Source organism: Alligator sinensis, unplaced genomic scaffold (assembly GCF_000455745.1).
Source record: "Alligator sinensis unplaced genomic scaffold, ASM45574v1 scaffold52_1, whole genome shotgun sequence".
Taxonomy (NCBI): Eukaryota; Metazoa; Chordata; order Crocodylia; family Alligatoridae; genus Alligator; species Alligator sinensis.
This window is the reverse complement of record NW_005842152.1, coordinates 1,650,580-1,676,544: the sequence shown is the minus strand read 5'-3', so window position 1 is coordinate 1,676,544 and position 25,965 is coordinate 1,650,580. Positions and strand designations below refer to the sequence as shown.

The window sequence follows — 25,965 nt, the reverse complement described above, 5'->3', positions numbered from 1 at the left end:
AGCCCTGTACATTTATACTAATGTAGAATCTAGACTCTTTCATTAGGGCATGTTTACCACTATCAGGAGGTGAATTTCTGAAATAAAGTGCCACGGGCAGCATACTTTGTAGCACGGACAGGCCAGAGTATACACCATGGATGAAAAACATTACTGTCACTTCAGTGACACATGCTGCATTACATGAAGTCTGCAACCGTGTGAAGTAGTTTGCATCAAACATTTTTGTGTCTGCTCTGTGCTTTCACATCCATTGTCTGTAATGTTTTAGAAGTCACTGGAGGCCATATGTTCATGTTTCACCTGACAGTTTTCAGAATGTTACTGAGTCAGTCTTCTGAAAGAGAACTGAATGCATGCACACTGAACATTGCACTTTTCATTGGACACTCAAAGTCAAGACCTCAGGCAAATGAGTGTGAAGTACAGAGAAGCAAGAGCCGATTGCACACATTAATTGCCTGATTTTTTCAGTTTGATGTCAACTCCAAAAAATAAAACCATGAAAAAAAATTGACACAAGTATTTTTTCTAAGTGTTCGATCTATAGGAAAACTGAGGGAATTTTTTATATTGGGTCAAATAAAATATTTTGCTTTGGGTTTGAGTATTTTATTAAGATACTTAAAAAAATGAAGTTGAAGTAACTTTTGAAATCTTTGGAATCAAAGTGTTTTATGTTGAGAATGTAAAAAATGAAACTTTCTAATTTTCCAAACTTCCCAAAAATCATTTTGTTTTTTTTTTTTTTTCCCCAGAAAAAAAAGCTGAAGTAAATTTGTAAAACACTCTGGTATCATGAAATGTCTATTTTTGTAAACAGTTTCATCCAAAATATTTTAACTAATAAATATGTGCCAAGCATTTGTATATAAAATTTAATTTAAAGTACCCCAAGTCATATCCAAAAAAGACTAGAAGGTATTTTCTTTTTTCCTTACTTCACTTTTACATGTGTAACACCAGTGGGTTCGGTAGCAGTACTTCTGATTGACCCTTGTGGAGAAAATAATGGGGATGCAGGCATTTACACTGGAAATCATATCTTAGCTGGTATGTAGATATGATATGATAGTACCATATCAAAGGCAACTGTGGAAAACAAATTATTCCACCAATAGGCTCTGTGAAGCACTAAAAATGAGTTTTTTAAAATTGATTACACCTTCCTTAATTAGCTTCTATTTTTACATTAAAAAGAAGGAAAAACATTTAAATCAAATTAAATCAAAATCTGTAGCCATTGTATGATGACCATATTCCTCAGGCTGCTCCCCTGTCTTCAAGTGGTATAAAGGCAACAAAACCTTTTTTGTAGCTACCTACCAAGGATAACCCTAGAGAAAGACATCAGAGCATACAAGGCCTGCTGTTTCTTATGCCTCTCCTTTGTCTCCTATTCCTTTTTCTTACAATGCATGATGCAGAAGCCTTGGGAGGGGCAGGTGAAAGGAGACTGGGCAGTGTATTATATACTTCAGTTATTCCTATCTGATGAATGACTCTCTATTGCACAAGTTAATGAACCTTTCATGATGCTTAAACCTGTTCTAGACCCAGGATGGAGGCACACTGAGCTCCCCGACTTCCCTCCTTTGGTCTGTGTGACCTTAGCAAGGAATCTAGTTCACTTTGTTTATGATTTGAACCTCTTGATTCATAATATATATCATTATTTGCGTTTACAATTGTAAATATTGTAATTTATTTTTCCTCTTTTCCCCATTAGAGCCAGTTTTGATGATACTGCTACCTATACTGCAGTTGCAACAAATATCCATGGGCAGGCATCGACAAATGCTGCTGTGATTGTGAGAAGTAAGTCCTGTGTCACACTTAGAAAAAAGGAAAATAGACATTGTACTTTTCTTATATGGACCTTAATTGTCTATGTTTTGTAGGGTTCAGAGGGGAAGAAGAGCCACTCCCTGCTGGCATATCACCTTTCAATTGTAAGCATCATCTCCTTTTTTCTTCTTTTTTTTTTTTTTGAGAAAAAAAGTGTAGATACTTTATCCAATCCGTAGCCCCAGTAACATTATTTTTGAAAACAGTACATCTTGCTTCTGACTTTACTTTCTAAATTTTCAGAAGTCACAAAGTAAGATATACAGGTACATTTAACCTTCCAGTTGCATGCATTGTTCAGTCCTATATGCTAGCAATCCATTCCATATGCTGAAGCTTTTTGGAAGATAATCTGCTTGTACCAAGTACAATTTACTAGTCTCAAAGTGTCTTATGATTTCTCCATGTTCAGTGCCCTTCCCGCTTGATGTTTGCTTCACTCACATTGATGTTCAATTTTTGGAGAAGTTTGGTGTCACTTTTGGGATAGAAGGAGAAACTCTTACCCTCAAATGTTCCACGCTGATAACTCCTGAGCTGACTAGGCTTCGACCTCGGGCTGATTGGTACAGAGATGGTAAGCTGGTTTTCATGCAGTAATTAACATGCATCCATTTAAATTAGTTTCAGATTGTTCAGTTGCATTTAGCTTCTTCCTTAAATCTGTGGGTAGGTTTCAGAATTTACGCTCCTGAAAGAACTTTTTACCTTCTGTAATTATCCCACCCAGGAGAGATTTTCCATTGAAGTCTCACTTTACTGGAGTGACTGCTTTGCAAAATTAGAATGCTAAAATGTAAGAAACTCATGCCAAGACAGGTAGGCTTAACACAGGCAGATTTTAATAGAAGTTAAAAGAGACTGTTTGAACTTAGGTTCAACCCTAAGGTTTACAGACCCCCCCTAATAAGTCCCTTATTGCTAGATCTTTGTTCCCTTCCATCACCATTTCTTCTACATAGCTACATAGAATTTGGAGATCAGAGTTTTAATTGGCAACTTTGGTGCCTTGAAAAGAGAGTGGGAGAGGAAGTGTGGAGAAGGTTTGTGGAGTACTGGCTCCCCTTTTAAGTTGGTGCATGAACAGCACATGCCCCTGGCATCTGCAGGCGCTCCACAATTGCTGCTGGCCACTGCCGGGAGTGTGGTGGCAGTGAAAGCATGGCGGTGGTAAGTGGGGAGCTCCTGCAGATGCCACTGGCAATGTCGAGGGGTGGGGGGGAGGGTGGTGAGCAGCAACCAGGGGTTGGCAATCACCCACAGGCACTGCCAGCAGTGTTGGTGGTGGCCAGAGGCAATCGTGGACCTCTCGCAGATGCCTGCAGCAGTGTTGGTGGTAGGGTGGTGAGTGGTGACTGCCTGCAGGCACCGCCAACAGTGTAGGCAACACCTTTTTGCAGGGGGTTCAGTGCCATGCTCAGGGCATGCACGTTCACCCATGTGTACCCTCTACGCATTGCCCCTGGGCTGATGCCATCCTAGTTATGCAACTAATAGGGACATTGCCTGGAACTCATCTGCAGTCATCTTTGACTTGTCTTCTTCTCACAAAGCTTAGGACACACATGGACTAGGGACAGAAGTTACACATAAACTGGTTAAAGTGATCAGAAAGTGGTTTAAACCTGTAACAGAACATAAGTTCAGTGCACATTAAGCCAGTTTCAAAATGGCTGAAACCAGTTTGACATAAACCTGGTTGAATGATGTATCAGACTTAACTGATTGAGCACAAAGCAGGTTATGCAACTTCTATCCCAGACCCCCTTCCTGGCTTAAGTTAAACCAGAGTCCCCTAGCATCCCAGCATGCACACTGGGCTGTGCTCTCTGCTCCAGTGGAGCAGGGCTGGCCCTGCCCTTCTGCTCCCTAGTCGGAGCAGGGACAGGCAGGGGCAGGGGCCTGGCCAGATGCTGGCCCCCCCAGAAGCGGGCAGGGAAGAGGTTTATTCCACCCCTCCTCCTCCTCTGTGCCATCAGTGCAGACCTGCATTTCTCTGCTGCCTGCTCCAGTGGTGGGGTTGTGGCCAACCACTGCAGTGGCTTGGAGTGAACTGGCCAAGGAGGGGATTTAATTCCCCCCTCTCTGTCCCACTGGCATAGATCCAAGATGGAGTGTGCTGGGTGCTCCCCCTCATTGTTGCAGTGATAGAGCACTGCTAAACGCCAGCCAGCATGCCCCCTTGAGGCAGAGAGGTCACACAGGGGTGTTATTCCTCCCTCTACCCCCACTGCCTCTGGGGAATGCAGCCAGGGTCTGCCCATCCCAACTGCCACCTCCACTGCTTGCTCCCTGCATGGAAGGACAGCAGGATAAGCCCCTCCTTCCCCATTTGCCAGACACCAGCAGGAGGGGGAATAAACCTCCTCCTTGCCTCCTCACCTAAGGGGCCTGCTGTCTGGCCTCTCCCTTGGCTGCTGACCCTGCTGCTGGAGTGGCAAGTGGGCAGGGCCCTTATGGGGCAGCAGCCCCTGTCCTGGTGTTTGAGGACTGTGAGCCACTTCCCAGTGGGGGGCTGTGCTGCCAGTGGGATGGGGGTGCACTGGGGGGCAGGCAGAGCTGCTGCAGACTATGCAGCATGAATGGTGGTGGCAGCACTGGGAAGAGCTTGGGGGCTATGGACCCCTTTGAGCCCCAGTGCCACCACATGCCCTGCACAGTCCATGGCAGCTTTGACTACTCGCTTGCGGCCCTCCTGCCAGGAAGAGCTTGCGCTCCCTGGACACGGGGACAAGGGCTGCTGCCCTGTCAGGTCCCTGCCCTCTCATTGCTCCAGCAGTAGGGTTGGGAGCCTGGGGAGGGGCCAGCTGGAAGAGCCCTGCAGGCGAGGGAGCAGGGAGGGGAGTTATTCCCCACTCCTTCCAGCATCTGGTGGAGGAGGCAGGTGGGGCTTTTCCTGCAGCTCATCCCACACAGGGAGTGAGCAACGGAAATGGTAGTCAGGGCAGGCAGACCCCAGCTGTGGTCCCCTTGGGGCAGTAAGGGTAGGGGGAAAATAATCCATTCCCTGCCCCCTCTGTCTCAGAGGGCCATGTCAGTCAGTGTTTGGCTCTGCCCCAGCCCTGCTGCTGCAGCAGTGAGTGGGGAACATCTGGTGGACCGTGGCTCAGGTCCATGCCGGTGGGACAGGGAGGGGGGGAATTAAATCCCTCCTTGGCCAGTTCACTCCAGGGTATGGCCCCCCCAGCACAGCTTCCCTGCAGCCAAGGCCTGCTCTAGCACCCCCTGGCACCTGACCTGAGCCACTGCAGGTATGTGCCTGCATTTCCTGAATGTCTATTCACCTGCAAATTGGTTCAATCTAGACAGGTTAGACTAACCTGCAAAGACTGAATCAATTCAGGCTCCGGCTTTTTGAATGTCTGTCCCTGGCCATGGGCACAAAAACCAGATGCTCATATATTCAAACAAACAAGTCACAACCAAGTGGTTTTGTGAAGAGATAAATCCATTAAAGGATGTAGGGTGGTTAGTTACGTACTCCAGTCCACAGCTCTAAATTAGCACCTTGGCTAGTAAGTCACTGTTCATTCCATGGGGGAAGTTAGGTGTCTAAGAAAGGATCTACAAAAACCAGCATGCTTACTGGGAAGATAGTAAAGATATCCGGTAGGAAACATTGAGGAAAGGGATATGGCCTAGTATATTCTTCTCAGAGTTTTAGATGCCTATATACAAGTTATGGGTAGAATTTCATTCAAATATGGTAAGAATTCATGTGATATATATTATTTCTGTGGATTTTACATCCCACAGATGTAAATATCACAGATATTTTTAGAACAAATATCACAGATATTTTTATAACCAGGGCCACCTCATGAATTTGGATGTCAGGAAGGTTAATAATGGACCTAGCAATATCTAATAATGTATAACAATTTTTTAAAGTTCTTTTTCAGACAAGTCATGAAATTCTGTGTTGATATTTAAATATGCATTTCCTTATTTTTTTATTTCATTATTCAAATGATAAATCACTAAAGACTGGAGATGGATCTCTGTAGTTTACTTCTATTAATTATACACAAGAAAATTACATATTCAAAATTAATAAGACTCAGACTAGCTGCTAGCCAGCAAACTGTAAACTGTAAATACGTAAATCATCTCAATCAAATCTTTTCAAATAGTTTTAAGTTTCTGACAATTTAAAAGTTCTGACTCACTTTTAACCAAATTAAGATGCTCAAGGAAACATACTGGAATAATAATTTAAGAGTGTACATCTACGACCAGTTTGGATATTAGCTGGTTTCAGAGGTTTTCCTTTAATTAGGAACCTAAATTGTGAAATATTTTGCATTCACTTAGGCTGCAAACAGACGTCACCCTTGTCATGCCAGAAAAAAAATATTGCAGCACAAAATATGGTTGAACAGATGTCCTTGTCATGCCCCAAATGCCCCAAAATGTGAGCATGGTGATTCCTACTAATAGTTTGTAGCACTGTATTGTGGCAGATGGTCTATTTGATCCTGGTGCAATCCCTGCAGCCTAGGGCTGCCCACTCTCTCCAGCTATCCTGGGTAGGCAATTCTAGGGTGTACCTTTCATGCTGTAGAGCAAGAGAACTCCATGCAGTTCCCTGCTTTGTGCTTGTAGACATGCACCTTGGATTAGGGCCAGGCACCCAGCAGCATTGTCTTGTTGGATCTGAATCCCTGGGAGCCGCAGGGGACTGATGCTGTGGGACAATAGTTCTGGGCAACATCTGTACCTTCCAATCAATTGGAGCAGTTCTGCTGGAAAATATTATGGGACACCTGATTCCATGACAAAAACAATGACTGTTTATAGCTTTATATTGGTGTCTGGAGAAAACTTACAGAGTCAAGAGAACTTGTGGGTCAGATCCTAGTCAACTTCTAAGGTTTCTAAATAGGAATTAGATGGAATTTAAGTGCCTAAGAAATAAAGAATGGTCCAAATTGACTCAGATCAGCAGCTATAAAACCTCTTATTTGCATGGATTCATGAAGGCCTCCACTTGATGTGAAAAAATCCCAAGGCATCTAGATTTGGGTTAGCACATATTCCTACATCATTCCCGCCTAAACTAAGTTGCAATCCAAACGAAGGCTGGGATGGACATAAACTCCATCTAACTCCTTAGGCAAGGCCATAGTATGCCTAATAACCTTCTCATATGAAACTCAATATGAAACACGGTGGTAATAGCATAGTGGTAAGAACACTTTTGAAATAGGCCGAGAATACAGCTTTCTGACTTATCTCTGGTGGGACGGATTTGAATTTATAGATCTCCCCAGGAAAGTGCCTTGGTTACTAAACTATGGGCTAAATAGGGGTTAGGGTACTCTCCATGCCTCCTGTTGAAGTTGGTCCACTGGATACCTTCAAGTGAATGATTCATGGATAAAGACCAAGCAAATGGGAGCATGACTGTAGCCTTTGACATTTAAAGATGTAACACACTACCCCCCTCCCCCCATTTCTAGTTCACTTGTGTAGTTATAAGTATATTAATTGGCCGAAATGACTAATCTGCAACTTTTGGCACATCTGCTTCAAAGTTAATTTGAGCATCATAATCAGGGATCCTGGTTTTCTCTGATAAAAAAAAAAATCCCCAATTTTTTTGGCCTACGAAAAGTAACCCAAAATCCACATTTTTCCATGATCAAAATGAAACACCACTATATATATAAATCTATGCATTAGTGGCGTTTCATTTTAATCATGGAAAAATGTGGATTTTGGGTTACTATTGTTAACCCAAAAATTGGGGATTTTTTTTTATCAGAGAAAACCAGGAACCCTGATCTTGATAATAAATATGCAAAGCCCTCAGACAAATTTGAATGTAAAGCTGCTGCATTAATTATAATAGGTTTGTATAGAAGAGAACTCAAGGAGTTAACAATCAGAATTCTAATCAATTCAGTATTCTAATCAATTATTTAAAAAAAGGGATAGAAAGGAACTCCCTTGACCAGCATAAAATATTCTGCTCATTCCTTTGCTCCAATTTCACTAGTCAATCAGATTAATTAACATTAATCATGGGTCACCACCTCTCACCTGTGAAAAATTCAAATTTAATTTGATTCACTGCTCAGCAGGCATGTCTGGAGGATTTAAAATTTGGTGTATATTTATAGCAGGCTTCAGATTAAACTGAAATCTTGTCTTTACACTTGAAGAAAGAGAAGTTTGACTAATCTGACACACGACCTGAATAGGCAGAAAAGTATATAAAAATGGAAAGAAGTTACATATTGCAATCACAACTGTGTATTGTTGGTTTTCATAGCATTGTTTCAAAATGTGGATTAAAATTCCTTCCTTGTCAGTGTGTTAAAATGAGGTTAAAGGGAAATCATTCCTATTTCTGTAGTAGGTACATTATAACAGAGCAAAAGTGTACACCCATTTAATATTAATTGATTAAATGAATTTGGTGGGACACAGTGAAGACCTTGTAGATAGGATTTCCAGAGCATTAAAGCACCATCATGCTGAGCAAAGCTGCAGAAATGGCAGGCCTGATCAGCACAAAAGTGTGCTAGGATGAAGATTTCTATTTGCTAGATTATTGAAACAAGCCCTTTTGCTATTCCATCCTAGATGTCCTAATAAAAGAATCCAAGTGGACAAATCTGTTCTTTGGAGAAGGCCAGGCAGCACTGTCTTTCACCCATCTGAACAAGGATGATGAAGGTTTATATACCCTGCGTATGGTTACAAAAGGAGGGGTGAATGAACATAGAGCATTCCTGTTTGTCAGAGGTATGGTCTTTATTCTTCATTTGAAAACAACTTAGCAAATGCAATAGGATAAAGAATTCACTTAGCAACATAATGGGGATTTTGATTGGGGTGTGCCAGTGCTTCTGCTGTGACTTAAATCTGGAGGTTCCCGGCTAGAGGGTCTTGCCCCTCCCTTCAGAGTCAGACCAATTGCTGCATTTGGGGTCTGGGATGAATTTTAGTTCATGGTCAGATTGGGTTTTTTGCCTTCTTCTGTAGCAGGGTTGTGGCCCTCTTCCTTGAATCTCTCAAGAGTATTTTAACGACCCTGCAGCAGCAGAACACTGGCTGCAGTTGTCCCCCTACTTTACCTGTGTCAGGTTTGGTTGTTATGCTTTGTGGTTGTGTTGGATATGCTGTTCTACTAATAGGTTAGACAATGGTTTTGTATAGAATGGGTAGAGATGACCCTGCCTGTGGTGGAGTGGGGGGTTGGATTAGATGAACTCTGAAGGTCCCTTCCAAGCTTACTTCTCTAGGATTCTATAGTGAAGGAACTGCAAATAAAACTATATAATGGCATTATAAAAATGTCTAATTTAGTCCACTGGTCTATATCAGGGCCAAAACAGACACATTATTCTAGGGGGTGTTTCAGTAGTCATTTTTTCTGAAAGATGCTCTTTCCCCAAAAGCTAGGGAGCCTGTCCTTGTGCAGTCTGCCCTCTTCTTGAGTGGACATGGCTTGCTGTGGTGGCCAGCTCATCTTACTGAGAGGTCCTTGAACATGCCTGCATTTAGTCCCTCCTCTTTGTCATGACTTTTGCTTTAATCACAACTAGGCAAGGACAGGCTATATAAATCTTTGAGTTATGATTGACCCTTGCACAGGGGGTAGTGAGGAAGGAGAAAAAAAAAGGTTCTTTGTCTACTGTCATCTGTGCACCTTCCTCAGTGGCAATCACAGTCTAGTCCTATGGGTAACAGCTGTGGGAAAAAGGGAAAAGAAATATTGATTAGTCAAAAAAATACACATTTCATGAGAGAGACAAAGAAAAAGGAGATGAAGACATTAAAATAGAATAAAGGTAAAAATTTGTCACTGATCACAACTCCTACTGATGTGAGTGCAAGCTCCCACGCGCATCTGTGGGTATAACCTGCCTCTCTATCTCTTTTGTTTTTAAAAATGAGTGCAATTTTTGCTGTGAAGCATTGTGAGTCTCTTAAGCACTTCAGGCCCAATCCTCATTGACTAAAACTTGGTATAATGCCACTGAAGTCAATGGAGCTAATTCATACATGCTGATCTGGTGAGTTCAGTTTAGAGGCATACCACAGCTTACATGAAGTCTTCCTCACAGTTTTCTTTCAAACTGTCATAGCATAGCAGGGGGTTGAGTAGACATGGCCACTATGGTGGGCTGTAGATCTTTCTTGTGAAGACAAACTGCTATGGCTTTGTTTCTAGTTCATTTCCTCAGACAAAACCCTAGCCAATCATGCTGGATCCCAATCCTAATATCTCCTTTTAATGCTCTTGCCTTTGCATTAGGGTAAAGTAGTATAAGACTCTTCGGCACTTCTCTGTGGTGTTACTTTAGCAGGAACTGGACTCCTGTATAAAGACACAGTATGATTAGCAATGACTCGTGCCAGCTGGTGGATTTTTTTTTAATCACTGTGCTGTGCTGGAGACATTCAGGGAACAGCCATATTTTAGGAGCAATCTTAAGATGAGGCTTATGTTTGGTGATTGTTTCTCTTAACAATCAAGAGAAACCAAGAAGAGATAAATGCAGGCCATGTGCAGTATATGTTTAAGCCTTTTCTGGCAGGGTGAGAACTTCCTCTATTAATAGTCTTTTTCTGGAGTTCTGGGTTCTTCAACATCAACACTCCCCTGTCTGCATATGGGTATCTTAATTAAGGACATTAATTAGGATTATTAGCATCTCAATTAAGAAATAATCTTAGAAAAGTAGAGAAGTTCATAACTCTATAGACCGAGGAAGCTAATTTTTCCTGGCATCATGTTGTTTTTCATTAAGTCCCACTTTTTGACATGCGAATAACTTAGATCTAGCTTTTTACAAGGGCTTCAAAATCAAATAAGGTTGTTAAGCTTGCACCTCTCATTGGAAGTCTATGGATCTTTGGTGTGTACAGTTCCTGGCACATGTTATACTTAAGAAATGATTAAGCAGTTAATCATGTGTTTAGTAGTTATCTAGCCATACATTAATGCACTTAATGGAGTGATACAAGGAATAAACCACAAAATTATTACACAAAATCTGTAATGATTTTATAACTGGTTCCTATCATGCTATTAATTGAATGTATGGCCAGGCTAATTGTGGCTCTCAACCTCCAAAGTGCATAGGAGCCCTGTGCTTCTGAAGCTGAGAGTGCAGATCAGCTGATCAATACTCCCAGCTGAGGGGGCATATTGGAGTCAAGAGCTCTGATGCATCCCTAAGATGAGGAGAAGTGATCAGGAGCCACTCCCAGCCTCAGGGAAGTATTGGAGACTTTGACTCTGATATGCCTCCTTGGCTGGGAGCAGTGGTAGATTGGGGCTCCCAACCATCAGGGAGCAGCTGAATCAAGCAACCCACTGCACCCTAGTGATCTGGAATGCCAATCAGCTGATCCAGGCTCTCAGCAGTGGAGGCACACCATGTGATCCTGCAGTTGGAAGCACGAATCAGTTGTGGAGGCACATGGTGAACCCTCATGCTGCAGATCAGCTGATCAGAGATTCCAGCTGTAGGTATCAGGATCCCCAGCTTCCTCTGCACCAGCAGTATGTCATGATGGGAACTGATGCTGGATCCCATAATCATGCCTCCTGCATACACATGTGGCATCGTGCATTGCATTGTAGGGATTGTGCATTAGATCCCATTGAACCTTTAATTTCATGCCTTCCAGGGTCCTCTCTCACATCTCTATCATCAGAAAGGTAAACCAGAAAGGTTTTTAAGCCTATCAATCATTACTCACAAGTATGTTATTTCAGTTTAATGGGGTTTAGCCACACTGAAAACACTAGAATCTGACTGATGTAGAGTGGGAATACCATATTGGTGAATTGGACAGTGACTATACTTTACTTTTGCTGTGTTGTAGCTGCTGAGTCTGGGAAGCATCCTACTCAGATCCAATATACTTATTTTTTCTGGTATAGATGCGGATGCATTAATCATGGGGGCACCAGGAGCTCCAATGGATGTTAAGTGCCATGATGCTAACAGAGATTATGTCATTGTTACCTGGAAACCACCAAATACAGTTGAGGAGAGTTCAGTCTTTGGATATTTTGTTGATAGGTGGGTGTGCATTTGCAATTTATTCTTTGTCTGCAAAAAATGTATGTACTGAAACAAATCACAATTTTTATACCTTCCACCCAAATATTTGGACTGTTTGGGGACAGTTTAGTCCATGAACAATCTAGAGAAGGCTCAGGACTGTTATAATTCTCCAGGAACCATTAAAGGGGTTGGCAATCGTTTGGAATATAGAAGGGTTCAAGCCACATCCCCTAATCCATCATGATCCCTTGTAGCAGGGTTTGCTAGACTGGGGCAAGAGCTAATCCAAACTAGAGAAGACTAAGTGGGCAGTTTAAACCATCATTATAGCTTCTTTCTGTTGGATCTGAATTTTGGCCTGGGTTCTGCTCAGTAGAGGCAACTCGAATCTACATTTTAGCTTTCCCCTTCTGCATTGTTTGCTTCTTACAAATGTATCCAAGGGTCTGGTGAGATAACACATTTGCACTAAAGTAATTTACATCAGTTTAGTATGCCACTGTAATTTATACTAGGATTTGAAGAAGACAGATAAGTAAGTTAACTGCATGAGGTAGACTCTAATTCAGTGCCTCACCAGTGGGTGGTGAGTGAGCAACTATTAGCCTACATTGCTTAAGCCAAAGGCTAACTAGTATATGCTGAGGACATGAGACACCTAATACTAGTGTAACATACACTAGTGTCATTTTACCTCTGATTTTCCCTGGGGTAATTCTACACTGTATCTGAGCGAATTACAGTGGTACAGGGCTGTACATGTGTGCCTGATCCTTTTTTAAGAAACGTAATAACCAACTACATTGGTGTAAATTCATCATATTCAGAGCCTGAGAATCTGAACCTTAATATTAAAAAATGGCAATTTACTATATACAAAAATATTACTGATATCATTTCAATATATTTGGTGCTCTATATTAAACTTAGTAGTTACTCATTTTTGCAATACATTTTTACCTGTTTCTGTACTGTGCTATTTGTATGCCAAATACCTTTGTTTTTTCTTGGAGATAGTCTTGAACCACTCTTAAAGGGTTATCACTGGGGGAGAAATTATTCTGCCTCTGAGGACTCAACAATGTATGTGTATTATTTAAGCCTATTTAAATGCTCAGAATAAAGCATTGGTCTAATAAAAGATATCAAATTCACCAAAGGAACCTTGTCTGCAGAATAAAGCATGGCATTTAAATGGTCTGTAGATCATGGATGAATTAGTGTACTGCTCCTTTTGTAGTGTTGTTATTACTTGGATTATTGTAGCACTGAAATATTTTAGTTATGAGGTAGATGCTGTACAGAACAAAAAGACCTCTCCTACCCCAATGATCTTAAGTCTTTGTAAAGGACAGGAGACAACAGATGGATACATGTAGGCAGATTGGGGTGGGGGGGAGGAGGCAGCATACAAGAAAACAATGAGATTAATATTGGCTAACATTACCGGCAGTGTAAGCATCACAGAAAGTAACAATTGGGAAGAAAGATTCAAAGAGGATAATGAGACTCTAGCTGTTGTTTATGGGAGCTTTTCCCAAATGTGAGGGGCTGCCTGGGTAAAACCACAAGTAGGCAATGGAGATCGTCATCACCTTGTCAGAGGCGGGAACTGAATAATGAAAAAGAGTCCAGAGAGAGGTGAATAAGAGCTGACTGGTAGGATGAGAATAGGCTATTCAGGGTCCTGAAAATGAAGACAAGTATTACGATGCAAGAGAGAACAGATTGCTAAGGAAGAGAGAAAGGTGACAAGGTCAAAACAACATAACAAGAACATTATCTTTGCAGTAGTAGTCTGAATGGATATGAGTAGGCCTAGACTGAATTTGGAAAGGTCAGAGAAAATGAAGTATAACAGAACTATATTTCTTAGTTAATATTGTGTGCTAAACCCATACCTGGTTTCAGTCAGGGGGCTTCCTAAAAGCCAATGAGGGATGACTCATTCATGTCAGCTATGGATCTAAGCCTATGCATGGATGTAAGCCTGGTATGTACTAATCGCATATGTTTATTATGGAATGCTGATCAATGATTTTATTTTCTGTTTCAAAGGTGTGAAGTAGGCACTGAAAACTGGGTGCAGTGCAATGATGCTCCAGTCAAAATCTGCAAATATCCTGTAACCGGCTTGCTTGAGGGACGGTCTTACATGTTCCGTGTGAGAGCCGTGAACAAAGCAGGTATCAGCAGGCATTCGAGAGTCTCTGACCCAGTTGCAGCTCTTGATCCTGTTGACCTGGACAGGTTACAAAGTAAGTACTGCAAGCACTAAGAAGCAGTTCTGTATTTACCATTCAAATGTTAAGGAAAGGTTTTGTTTCTGGGCAATACTTATCTCTTCGTTTTGAACCTCTCCTTTACCTACATTATTTTCTTGTGTGCACCCTCTTACTCATTATAAGACAGAGATGCCCACACTGGCAAAAAGATCCATACTAGGTACTTGTCAGGAGTTGAATGGTTCCAGTTCATTTACATTCATATTTGCAGGATAACTCAGTATCTAAGAAATATGCACAACTAAAATGGATAGCATTAAAAAAGAAAACAAAATGAAGGAGCAACTTAGGAGCTCCACTTATTGACTTTCCATAGACTTCATTCTCCTAGCTACTAAAGACACTTTTGAAAATATTATCCAATATATCTATATTAGCTGAAAAGAAAATAATTGTTGTTTGAATTCACAGGCAATAAAAGTCTCAGTCTTCTTCCTCAGGCTGTCATTGGCAGCATATCCCTCTCTTCCCCGCCATTGGACACCCCTGATAAAATAACTTCAAATTTACAGGCAGATGGGTAGGATCTCTAGTACTACTATTGTAGTCTGTCAGAGGGGAGAGTAGTTTAGATGGACATTCTTTTCAGCTCAGATTTAGCTCTGTTCAAAAGGCTAACACAAAAGCTATGTGTTTCTAATGCCAAATGTAAATTATTTTGCACTGGCCCTCTGCACAGGCATCACAGTCACTTCTCTCCTGTAAACATTGAGTTGCCACTGCCATTTCAAGGTAGTCCTCAACCCCAAATGTCAACTGATAACATGATGCCTTGCTACTATGCCAGAGAACATCAATTAACAATATAATTCTAGGATGTTTTAATTATTCTTTAAACAGCATGGTACTGTCACCATTACTTTTCATGTAATTAATTCAATGTGAGTAAGGGTGAAGTTACATGTTAACCTTAGGCCATACTAAAGCTATGGAATATTAAGTGCTGCTAGATTTACAATGGTCTGTGAGCAGTCACACATTAAGGGTTAATACTGTTTCTTGCCTGCACAGCTCTGACTTGCCAGTATAGGGCTGGAGAGCAGGGGCCAGGCTAGGGGGCCAGGACAGCTGGGCTCTACCTCTGTTCTGGGCGGGTGAGGACAGCTGGAAGTGATGCATCCTGGGATGCTGAAGTTTGCAAATTGCTTTTTATCTCCCTGAAGTGGACTGAAGTTGCCCTAACATGAACGAGGTAGCACAGACCAGAGTTAACCCTTGCATGAAGTAGCATAACTTTGAGAAGCTCAGAGGGCACTTAGCACAAGTTAAGGATGCTCATGTTAAGTGCCCTTAGATCCGGGGTGGACAAAATATAACCCATGAGCTGAACCTAGCCCACTAACTGATTGGATCTGGCCCACAGGTGGGTGCCTGCCAATTGATTGTATCCAGCCTGGCTGTCCTTGTAGCGCTCCTCATGGGACTCAGCCCTGCCTTCACCCACTGGATGGTCCCAGCCCAGACCCTGGCCCTAGCGCTGACCACCATGCACAGCTTCCCAGTGTGGCTGCTGCTGCCATGCTGCAGCCACCTGAGTTACTGCTGAGCTCCCTCAATCTGCAGACCCTGGCTCTAGCCCTGACCAGCATGCACGACTTCCTAGTGGGGCTGCTGTTGCCACTGCTGCAGCCACCTGGGTTACTGCTGACCCCCCTCAACCTCCAGCAGCTCCTCCTCCTCCTCCTTTTGCCTCTGCTGTGCCGCTCTGGGTAGCAGGTAGGGCAGGGAAGTGATGGTGGGTATTAAAATGTTAAAATGGTATCTTCCGAAATATTTTATATGCATGGCCCTCGACAGCTCACCAAAACTCATTAAGTGGCCCTCCAGCCAAATGAATTACCCACCCTTGCCTTTGATGATCCAGGTGTAATGTGTAACTTCCCTAACAGTGACAGAATCAATATGCTATAATGAAGTTATAATACAAAAACTGAGATAGTGGGCACAGTTACCCAATGATCTTCAGTGTTGACAAAAATAAGCTTCAAAATCTGTAAACAGACTAAAGTAATCCAGAAACTAATTATAACAATATTTTCATCTACAGCTATTCATGTGGATGAAGGCAGACGTATTATGATTTCTCAAGATGAACTTGAAGGTATGTAGCTCTTCCATGGTTTCTTTTGTTTACATCCAAGAAATTTTAGAACATAATCAGTAACATAAGAGTTTGCAAAAAATCTATTTAGTGAACAAGTGCTTTGTAAATATAAAATAAAGCAGGCATCCTACCTCACAAGCCACAGATAACATCAGTTAATGCAAAAATCTGAGGGGTAGGATAAGGTCATGTTTTTGATTGTGCGGTATTACGATACAAATTATGTCAGATTTGGAATTCTAAAGGGTGAACATTATTGGGACTTAGCCCTGTGAAGTCTATGAGAGTCTTTTTTTCCCTATTCCCATTAATTATGTTGAAAATAGGCTTTTTTAGTACTTAAAATAATTTATTTACTATACTTCAACAAATCTGTTTTAAACTCAACAAATTGATGTGCTTTTGCAAAGAACAAAGACACATTTGTAGGGGATAAAAATAAAAATGCATTAAAGAGGATAGTAAGTGATGTAAATTATTGCATGCAAACTTCCAAGTTGCTTTTAAGAGCTGCTTTTATTTCAAAAAAGAAGTGCCATAGAAAACTAACTCCCAATGTACTCATTTTCAGCCTGGATTTTTAACTTGTAGTTCTAACGTCTTTGTGAATAAATTGTTATAGTTTCACCTTCTATGACTTATATTGTCATATGGAAAAGACATTTTCTATTTTTATAGATGGAATTCTAAGCATTTATTGGATATGTGCAGAATGTTGCGCTGTAAAAAAAAGAAAATGCCCAAAATACCTTAAAATCCCTCTCACGCTACTACATTTTGAGCCGCAAGAACAGGGTATTTATGGATATCTCCCAAATTGCCATTGCTGAACTGTTGCCAGGTGATACCTTATTCAGAGATAAACGAATATGCTGGAAGCTGTCATTTATAGGCTTGAAACACCTTTTGCCTGTACCAGGTTTTCAATGTCCATTCAACTAACAGAACATGGCCTCTGCTGTGGCACAGAGTGGCAATAAATTGCCTTTTTTGGGCAGATTAAGATTCCCTCAATTTGGCTCATCATCACATTCCTTGCAGGCCTTGGGTGGGAATAGAGAGGGGTATGTGGGCAGACAAGTGCTGCACTCCAACTAATCTCCAGATGACATAGTTACTTGAGAAAGTAGGAACAAAGGTGGCTGTATGCTACATTTGCATGTCTCTGATTCTGTAGGGCAGATCTAAATTATATTGGCTTGTAACACCATCCATATTAGAGAAGCTATCTTTAGTATGTTTTTTTCCTCCTGTACACTTAACTTTAAGCTCCTTTTCTATTTAAACTTACTGTCCTTCTGGAATTTGTATGGTTCAGTTTTCGATACTGACTCTTGGACTTATGTCTTTGATCAAGCATCTCTTATTTGCATACAGCAAGTGGCTTTATCAAGGCATTTTGCACAGCTGATTAAAGTAATTCAAATATGATCAAAGAAAAATCATGTGAGACAAATGCACAGATAGAAAGTTTTCTGTTGAATATTTTATTTCAGCAGTGAAAATAAATAGCCCACTTTTAATTTGCATACTTAGTTCCTTAAAATAGAAATGAAACAAGCTAGTAACATGTAAAGCTGATATTTTAGCCTTTAGTAGCTTTGAAATGCATTGTAGGGTGGGAGTTCAGAAAGATGAGCTGTCGCATAAGTGTTGACCTGGGTGTTAATCTGCTGTTTAACACTTGTAAGTTTATTACTTCTCCAGGCGATATTCAGATTCCAGGACCTCCTACCAATGTACATGCTTCAGAAACCAGCAAAACATATGTTGTACTCAGCTGGGATCCACCTGTTCCCCGTGGCAAAGAGCCACTGATGTATTTCATTGAGAAGGTACGGTACTGTACTGTTGCATTCAGCTGTAAGGCTTTTCATTGCCACATACAATTAAATTCAAATAATTTTCAGAGCCACAGAACTAACAATAAAACTAGCTCTCACTGAGGTCTCACAGGACCTCACACTGGCACCTTAGAGAAGGCATGGATAATCAAATATCTTATTACATGATTTAATGAGTGTTGAAATTCAAGATGCAGAGAAAAAAAAATGCTATTTACTCACTATTGCCTAAAAAGAGAACAAAAGTACCAGTACACTGTAGTAGTTTAATGGAAAGCTTATTTCTCAAAGCTTCATTGACTCTTTGCAACTTGCCTTTAATAAGAGGGAACTTATGGTTGCTGTGCCTTTGAAGCAGACCCAGGAGTAAATTGTGACCCATAACTGGGTCTCTTCTTCCCACTTCCTCCATGAAAACAGTAAATTATGCCAGCTCTTTACATGGCACAACTGTCTGTCTCTTCTGCAGTGATAGTTGTGGATGGATGTGGGAGAGGAGACCAAGCTCTTCCAACTCCATTAATTTTTATAAACTACCAACTGCCTGCCTACCTGTGCAGGAGGCTGCAATTTTCCTTCATGCTCTGTTCCACCTGACCTGACTGGCCTGAACAAGGAGGGAGGCTGAGCCTCTTTCAACACCAGTCTCTTCCACTTCTGCTCTGTGCTGCAGAGCCCCTCTGGGGGAGACTCAGGTTCAGCCTGACTTCTCCCCTACAAATGCATGCTTGTTCAGTTCTGATATCTTCCTAGATAAACTTCTCAGTTTCTCTAACTGAAATGATTTTCAGGCTCACAATTCTGGCCATATTTTTACCATTTTTGACTAATTTCTCAAATCCCCTCCTTCTCTCCCCCCCCGAGTTTTATTCTTACCAAGATTTCACTGCTCTTTCTTTATTTGGCTTCTTTTTTCTTCCGCATCTTCCAGCTTTTTCCTCTTTTCTTTCTTTCACAGATGCAGCTTTTCTCTCTTCAAACTACTCCACTTGCCTCAGTGATGACACATCTCCCAGTCATTTTTGACTAATTTCTCAAATCCCCTCCTTCTCTCCCCCCCCGAGTTTTATTCTTACCAAGATTTCACTGCTCTTTCTTTATTTGGCTTCTTTTTTCTTCCGCATCTTCCAGCTTTTTCCTCTTTTCTTTCTTTCACAGATGCAGCTTTTCTCTCTTCAAACTACTCCACTTGCCTCAGTGATGACTCATCTCCCAGTCCCCTTCCATCCACTCTTCTCTCCCCCCTTACTCTTCTCCTTAACTTCTCATTCTCTTCTGCTTCTTTCCACCACATCATAAAAATACGCTTTAGACAATCATCACTAAAAGAAAAAGAAACAAAAAACTCACGATTGACTCTATTTGCCTATCCAACTAGTGCTCCAGCTTGCTGTCATCTTTCATCTCTAAGTTCATTGAATGTATTATTTATAATTTTTCTGTAAAATTCCTTCCATCATAAACCTTCCTCATCCTAGACTCAGCCCATTAGATTTAATTAAAATAGCTGTCACAAACATCTCTAATGATATTTTGGTAGTTAAAGCTCAGAACTAGTGAGGATACTCATAATCTTTGATCTATCACGAGTCATTGGCACCACCAGCTCTTCTTGCAATCTTCTTCTTCATTACCTTCCAAGCTTTCTTGAAGTTCTTCTACCTCCGTGGTACTCCAGTGTGTCTACAGGTGCATGTGGGAGTTGTGAATTCAAATGTCAGGGTAAATTTTGACTTGTATTCTATCTTAATGTATTTATCTCCTTTTCATTTGCGTGTGTACTTCAGCTGCCCTCCAACTTTCTGTAGGGATTCCTCAAAGTTCCTTGCTCTCATCGGGGGAACAAATTCAACTACCATTCTGTGCTGTCAATACAGAGATTTCCAGGTTCCTCTCTTGTTTTCTATACTAACATATCAGGTTATTGTTCAGACTTCTCAATGTTTAGCTGTCAATTTAAGTTTAATACAAAGTGAGTTCTTAACCTTTCCCCAAGACCTCCTTTCTCAGATCACTGTGGACAACCCAACTCACCCCAAGTACTCACATTTAGGTTATGCATTTCTTATGGAATTCTCAATTCCCACATGTGATCAGTTTCTATCATTCACTTATTCAACTGTCAAGCTTTCTTTGATGCTCTCCCACATACCCAACAGAAGCCTCCCCTGCCCCAATGGTATCCTCCTCTACAGCACTCCTTAACACATTCCTTTTCTATGATTCCTAAAAAATCTTTACATCTAAGCTACAGATGTGCTCAGATCCCACTGCCTTTTATGCAGACTAGTGCGGTCTTGAACTCTTCTTTCTGATAGTACAGTCATCTGTTGTCACTTGACTTGCACTTACATTGAAAGCACTTAGAGTCAAGGACCCTCTGTGTCTTCTGTCTTGCTACACTGCATGTTTCATTATTTGTGCCCCATTGTGTAACTGTAATACACATGAATTATAATAATAATAATCCCTCTGTGCTGAAATGTATCCTGGATCAGAGTCTGACATCAATTGTGCACTTGAAATTTTTGATATCCACAGGGTTTACTTAAGAAGCTCTTCATAGTTCCAGTGACAACATATCCATATAAAGAGAAAGCAGTGGCAATAACAAACACTTGATTCATTACATAAAAAAGTACTAAAGGAAAATGATCACAAGAATTCTAAAGCTATAATTTCTTTATACAAATGAATGTTAAACCCTGCAAATCTTGACTCGTATGAGTAATGTTTACCTATATGAACAGTTGGCTTAATTCAAATGTGAACCACAAGGCAGGGCAGTATGTGCTCTCCAGGTACTCTGGGATATGATTAAACAGAGAGGTTTGTAGAAGAAAACTCTAAAATATATTAGAAATGCACTATGTTAAATTATAACTAAATATAAACCAGTGAATTGATTCTTGTTTCTGTCACATTAAAGCACCCACAATTAATTTGCTTCAAGTCAAGGCTCAGTACCAAAATATAAAATATGCAAAAAAAATGCTATTTACATATTTCCCATCTTTTTCATTAAAGAAGAAAATGAATGTTACTTCTGCTGCTGCTGCTTCTTTCTTTTGTTTCCAAGAGCAATGTCTGAGTTTAGCATCTATCAAAGGGATTTCAAAATATGGATTGTAGATGTTTTACCTTTGTATCATTTATTTGTGGTAACATCTGTTACATATAAGCTGCTAACAAAACAGCCAAAAAAGACTATTCTTTCTCTAAGGAATTCACAGTCTGAAACTGTAAATATGCTGCTCTTATAATTCGTATAGAATTCTGTGTCTATAATGTTTATGCAACTGTCTTTGTATGTCCTAAGACACTTTTACTCAAGCTGTCTACTGGACAATTCAGCCATCCTAAGGATACTGAAATAAACTGTGGCTTTTTTTTCTGGGTCAACTGATTATTTGGGGTAACTAATGTGCAGAATAGTTCGCTCAGAGCACTGGTTTTCCAGATCTTTCACTATGCTTTCTGCCATATACACTAAAGCCAGTGTCTAGCTCAGTACAAATTACAAACTGCTTTGTTCATTTTGCGTGTGTAGATGAAAATGGGGCCCTAAATTGAAGTGGTTAGGTGTCTGCTATTGCACAGTAAGTAATCTCAAGTAACTTAGTTACTTGCATTTTCAGGTAGCAAAATTTACTCACAATTAGAACCAATTTCTGCACAATAAGCATCGGCATGTGTAGATGTGGACACTTACTGCACAGTAACTAGCTTTACTGCTCAGTAAAGTGTCTTGTGTAGACGTGCCCAATATGTCTGCTTTTGAAAGGTGGAATGAAGAAAAAAAAATCTTTCCTTGTAGTAAGTAACTGACTAGCAACAGCTAAGGAACAGAGCCTGTACATTGTTCTGCGCCCTGTGAGTCATATGCAGATTGTATTATCCCTTTTGCTCATTATGATCTCAACTATTTTTACCATATTTCTTGCATATAATGCACACTGCAGTTTCCACCATCTGATTTATGGAATGTGCCGTATGCTAGAAAATATTGTACTTTATCCACTATCACAAGGGAGTCAAAAAAGATATTGTCTCTATCTCTTTGGCATCATGTCTTCTAATGTTCCCATGTGATTATGTGCCTGTGCTAACCCCAGTTGGCTAGCCTGCTCCATGCAGATGGATAGATGGACACAGATAGACAGGCATATAGATCTCCTCTGTAGAGTAGTTACCAGTAGGAGCAGTGAGGATTTGTATGCATGGGTATCAGGCATTCCAAAATTATTCTCCTTCATGAACACATTTGGTATGCTCAATTTTTAACAATTATGAAGTAATCATCACTTTTATTTTTATAGTCCATGGTTGGAAGTGGAAGCTGGCAGAGGGTCAATGCTCAGGTGGCAGTGAAATCTCCTCGCTATGCAGTGTTTGACCTTATAGAAGGAAAATCGTATGTATTTCGAGTCTTGTCAGCAAACAAACATGGCATTAGTGACCCGTCTGAAATAACACCACCTATTCAAGCACAGGATACCATTGGTAAGACAATTCATGAAATGCTGTTGATGATTTTAAAATGACAAATAAACAAACTCTCTATAAATTCAGAAGCATGCATGGCAATCCTATTCAGTTTTATAAAAATATGTATTTTAACTATCATACAAGGGATCAGGTAAGAAAACTGTGCCACGCTTTTGTAGAATTAATATTCAGGATTCTCCATCACTAGCATGTTTTTTTTGGTGAGAAATGGAAGTGTTAAAACATTCCATTGATTTCAGTTAGTCCTTCTTCAGCAGCACTTCGTTAATGTGACTACTCACAAAAGGAAGACTAGATGTTCTGGCCACACTCTACTTTTGGATAATTATATTATCTAACTCAGGGAATTATAAGCTACCTACATTTTCCTATAGTTCAATTAGATAATATAGGCTTCATTTCTCTTTCTAATAACCCCTGTTGTGAATTCTGGCTCATGTACAATTCCCATTGCATAGATGTTGTTGCATTTCAGTGATAGCAAGGGTATGGCTGGACATATAGTGGCAAATTTCAAAATTCAACTAAATCATATACCTGAAGCCCAGCCTTAAACTTATCAGAACAAAAAACTACGATGTGATTATTTTTTGTCCAAGCATTGGTGACAAATAAACATGTATCAGATATTAATAGTTGCTACTTACGGCGATTGTAGGTAGGAATGGGCACTCATTTCTAAAAACAGAAATGTTTGGAAAATTTCCAGTGCTAGAAATCTTTCTAGGAAAAGAAGTACACAGGCATTCTAGCCTGCAACCACCTCCTCTCCCCTGCTTCCTGTGCCTTCTTCAGACTGGGGTGATTCTGGTCTGGGAAAGGTGTGGCTACTCCACTCCCCCCAGTCTCCAGGGGAGATGCATTGCTGCTGTGTCCCATTGGCTGTCCTCTGCCTATAACAGCTGCTCACCTTGAAGGGTAGGGAGGGCTGTGTGGCCCAGGTGGTCTGAGGCAATGGGTGGTAGGCCTGTGCAAAGCGGCAAGTATTCGCTTCGGGTTTGGATTCAGCTGATTCAGAGTGACAGTGATTCGATTGGGAGATTTGAATCACTGTCCTGATTTGATTCAGCCGAATCAGACCCGAAGATTCAGTGCCGCTTCAGAGATTTGGCCATAGACTAAACAGGCAGCAGGTCTCACCACACCGGACACAGCTGCCTCCAGCTGGTAAGTCTGTTGTGTTGAGCGGAGGTAGGTATTTTGTTGTATCCATTGGGGAGTTCTTCTGCATTTAACTAGCTTAATTTAAGCATTTGCTTAAAAACAGTAGAGATATGCAATCAAGAGTAACCAGTTATATGGATTACAGGAAAGGAAGCATGCCATTATATCACATAATGATATTAAGAAAAAAGTCAGAGCTAGTGAGATCTAAATAGTTTAAATTATATAATGCTGTACCCAGATTAATTTAGTTGCTACCTGCTTATGTATCAGTGTCTTTAAATGCAACGAATATTTATGTCTTTCTTTTGCATAGTTGTCCCATCTGCTCCTGGTCGTGTAGTAGGCACAAGGAATACAAGAACATCAGTTGTCGTACAGTGGGATAAGCCAAAACATGAAGAAGATTTATTTGGCTACTACATTGACTATTCTGTGGTGGGATCGAATCATTGGGAATCTAGTAATCATAAACCTATTAATTATAATAGGTACTGATAATATCTCTCTGTTTCTACATATTTTGAAGTTTACTGAATGTTAATATACAGGCCTCTTTAAGGCTACCTTGAAAGGTATTTGAAGGAATGATTTTCATAAGTTTTGATTAAATATAAGCTTAACACTGTCTCCTTCTTTTTACCTGGGTTGTTCAACTCTTGACTTACCTTCTTTATGATAGTTATTTCTGACAATCAGTAGCCAAATTCCCCAAATGGGCTGTTTTGATTAGAATCACTCAACAAATGCAGTTTGTACATGTCATTTGTATACTCCTGTACCTATTCATACTAGCATACTATATGTTGTGAATTATGTATTAATTTATAAAGATGTTATATTTTTCCAAATCCTTTGATCAAATTATCCAAGAGTGGCTCTATGATATGATAAAAAGGATTATTTCTTGATTATATGTTTGTAGAACCTGGAGCACATATCAGTAACGACATACCCACATCCTACAGTATTCTGTAATGTCACAGCTACTAGATATAGCAACTCCAACCGTAATTGAGACTACATTGTGTTAGCCACAGTACAGAAGTGTATGTCAAGACAGTATTAGCATTGAAATGTTCAGAAACATGACATTATTATTATGGGGTAATTTGGGCTGAATGTTACATCATTGTAAATTAACTTGGTTATAAACGAACTTTCTGCGGTAAGAGCTACTCTAGTATGTGATCACTATATGGTAAAGAAGACAGTTTACATTGAGCAAATGGCTACCCAGGAATGAAATACCCAGGGGAAGGGTTCTTAACCTATGGTTCCTGGGCCAGATCTGACTGGAAGAACCATTTGATATAGACTGTGAGGCTGTAGCTTTGGTGGCATTCAGCATTGGGGGGTTTGCCCATGCTCCAGTAAAGTGTCCAGGCCACTGAGTGGTGAGGAACTTTCCCATCCCAGGCCACAGCCAGGCAGTGGGGGGAAGCAGTGGCAGCTCAGTCCTAGCAACAGCCCACCTAGGATTCAGCACACTGCTGGAAAACTTTGCTGACTGTTGGCCTAGGGAGTTGACATGCAATTTGTTACATAATCCTTTTTTCCATGCAGTTAAGGGGTAACTTTATCCTAGATTTGAGTGATTTAATGTGTTGAGTATCTTCTCCACTTTTACTATGAAATAAAATCAATTTTCAATGAAGTAAATGCGTTGTGTGTGCAAGATGAAAAATGTGAGGGAAAACAGGGGGAGAGAGTGGAGTACCTTAGGCCACACAGCAGGTTAGTGCCAGTTATACCATCCATAGTTCCTAAATTTCAGCACAGTGACTCTTTCACTATACTCTGCTGTGCCATACTTACACTTATTATTTTGAATAGGGTATATTGTACCTAGGAAAACACACAAGGGGCACATGTACACAAGATGTTTACTGTGGAGTTGCCTAATTAGCTCAGCAATAAAATGTCAAAGTCTATATATGCAGCCCTATTAGGCTGCAGTAAGCTAATAAATGCTGTTGTAAGATAGTACTGCCCAACAGAAGTACTATCCTACAGCAGCATCATTTGGTGTGCTGCAACACACGTATAGATGCTGATGGAGATGGCTGGGGCACAAGAGTGCTACAATGCAGGGGTTACCTGCCATCTAGCCTGCACTGGATCACCCTTGTGCCTCACCTAGCCCTCTGCAGCATGTTGAACTGGCTTGGAGCATC

General features: G+C 40.7%; 1 protein-coding gene across 4 annotated transcripts in view; it reads left to right on the top strand.

Annotated features, from left to right (window-relative positions):
* Positions 1–25,965, top strand: part of MYOM2 (myomesin 2) — a 155,277-nt gene that overhangs the window by 32,165 nt on the left and 97,147 nt on the right. For all 4 annotated transcript variants that reach the window (XM_025206341.1, XM_025206340.1, XM_025206342.1 and 1 more), the window contains 10 exons: positions 1,730–1,818; positions 1,902–1,952; positions 2,261–2,425; positions 8,440–8,601; positions 11,756–11,897; positions 13,941–14,140; positions 16,215–16,268; positions 17,979–18,106; positions 22,435–22,618; positions 24,105–24,279. In XM_025206341.1, the coding sequence (XP_025062126.1) occupies positions 1,730–1,818; positions 1,902–1,952; positions 2,261–2,425; positions 8,440–8,601; positions 11,756–11,897; positions 13,941–14,140; positions 16,215–16,268; positions 17,979–18,106; positions 22,435–22,618; positions 24,105–24,279 (1,350 nt within the window). The remainder of the gene's footprint in view (positions 1–1,729; positions 1,819–1,901; positions 1,953–2,260; positions 2,426–8,439; positions 8,602–11,755; positions 11,898–13,940; positions 14,141–16,214; positions 16,269–17,978; positions 18,107–22,434; positions 22,619–24,104; positions 24,280–25,965) is intronic.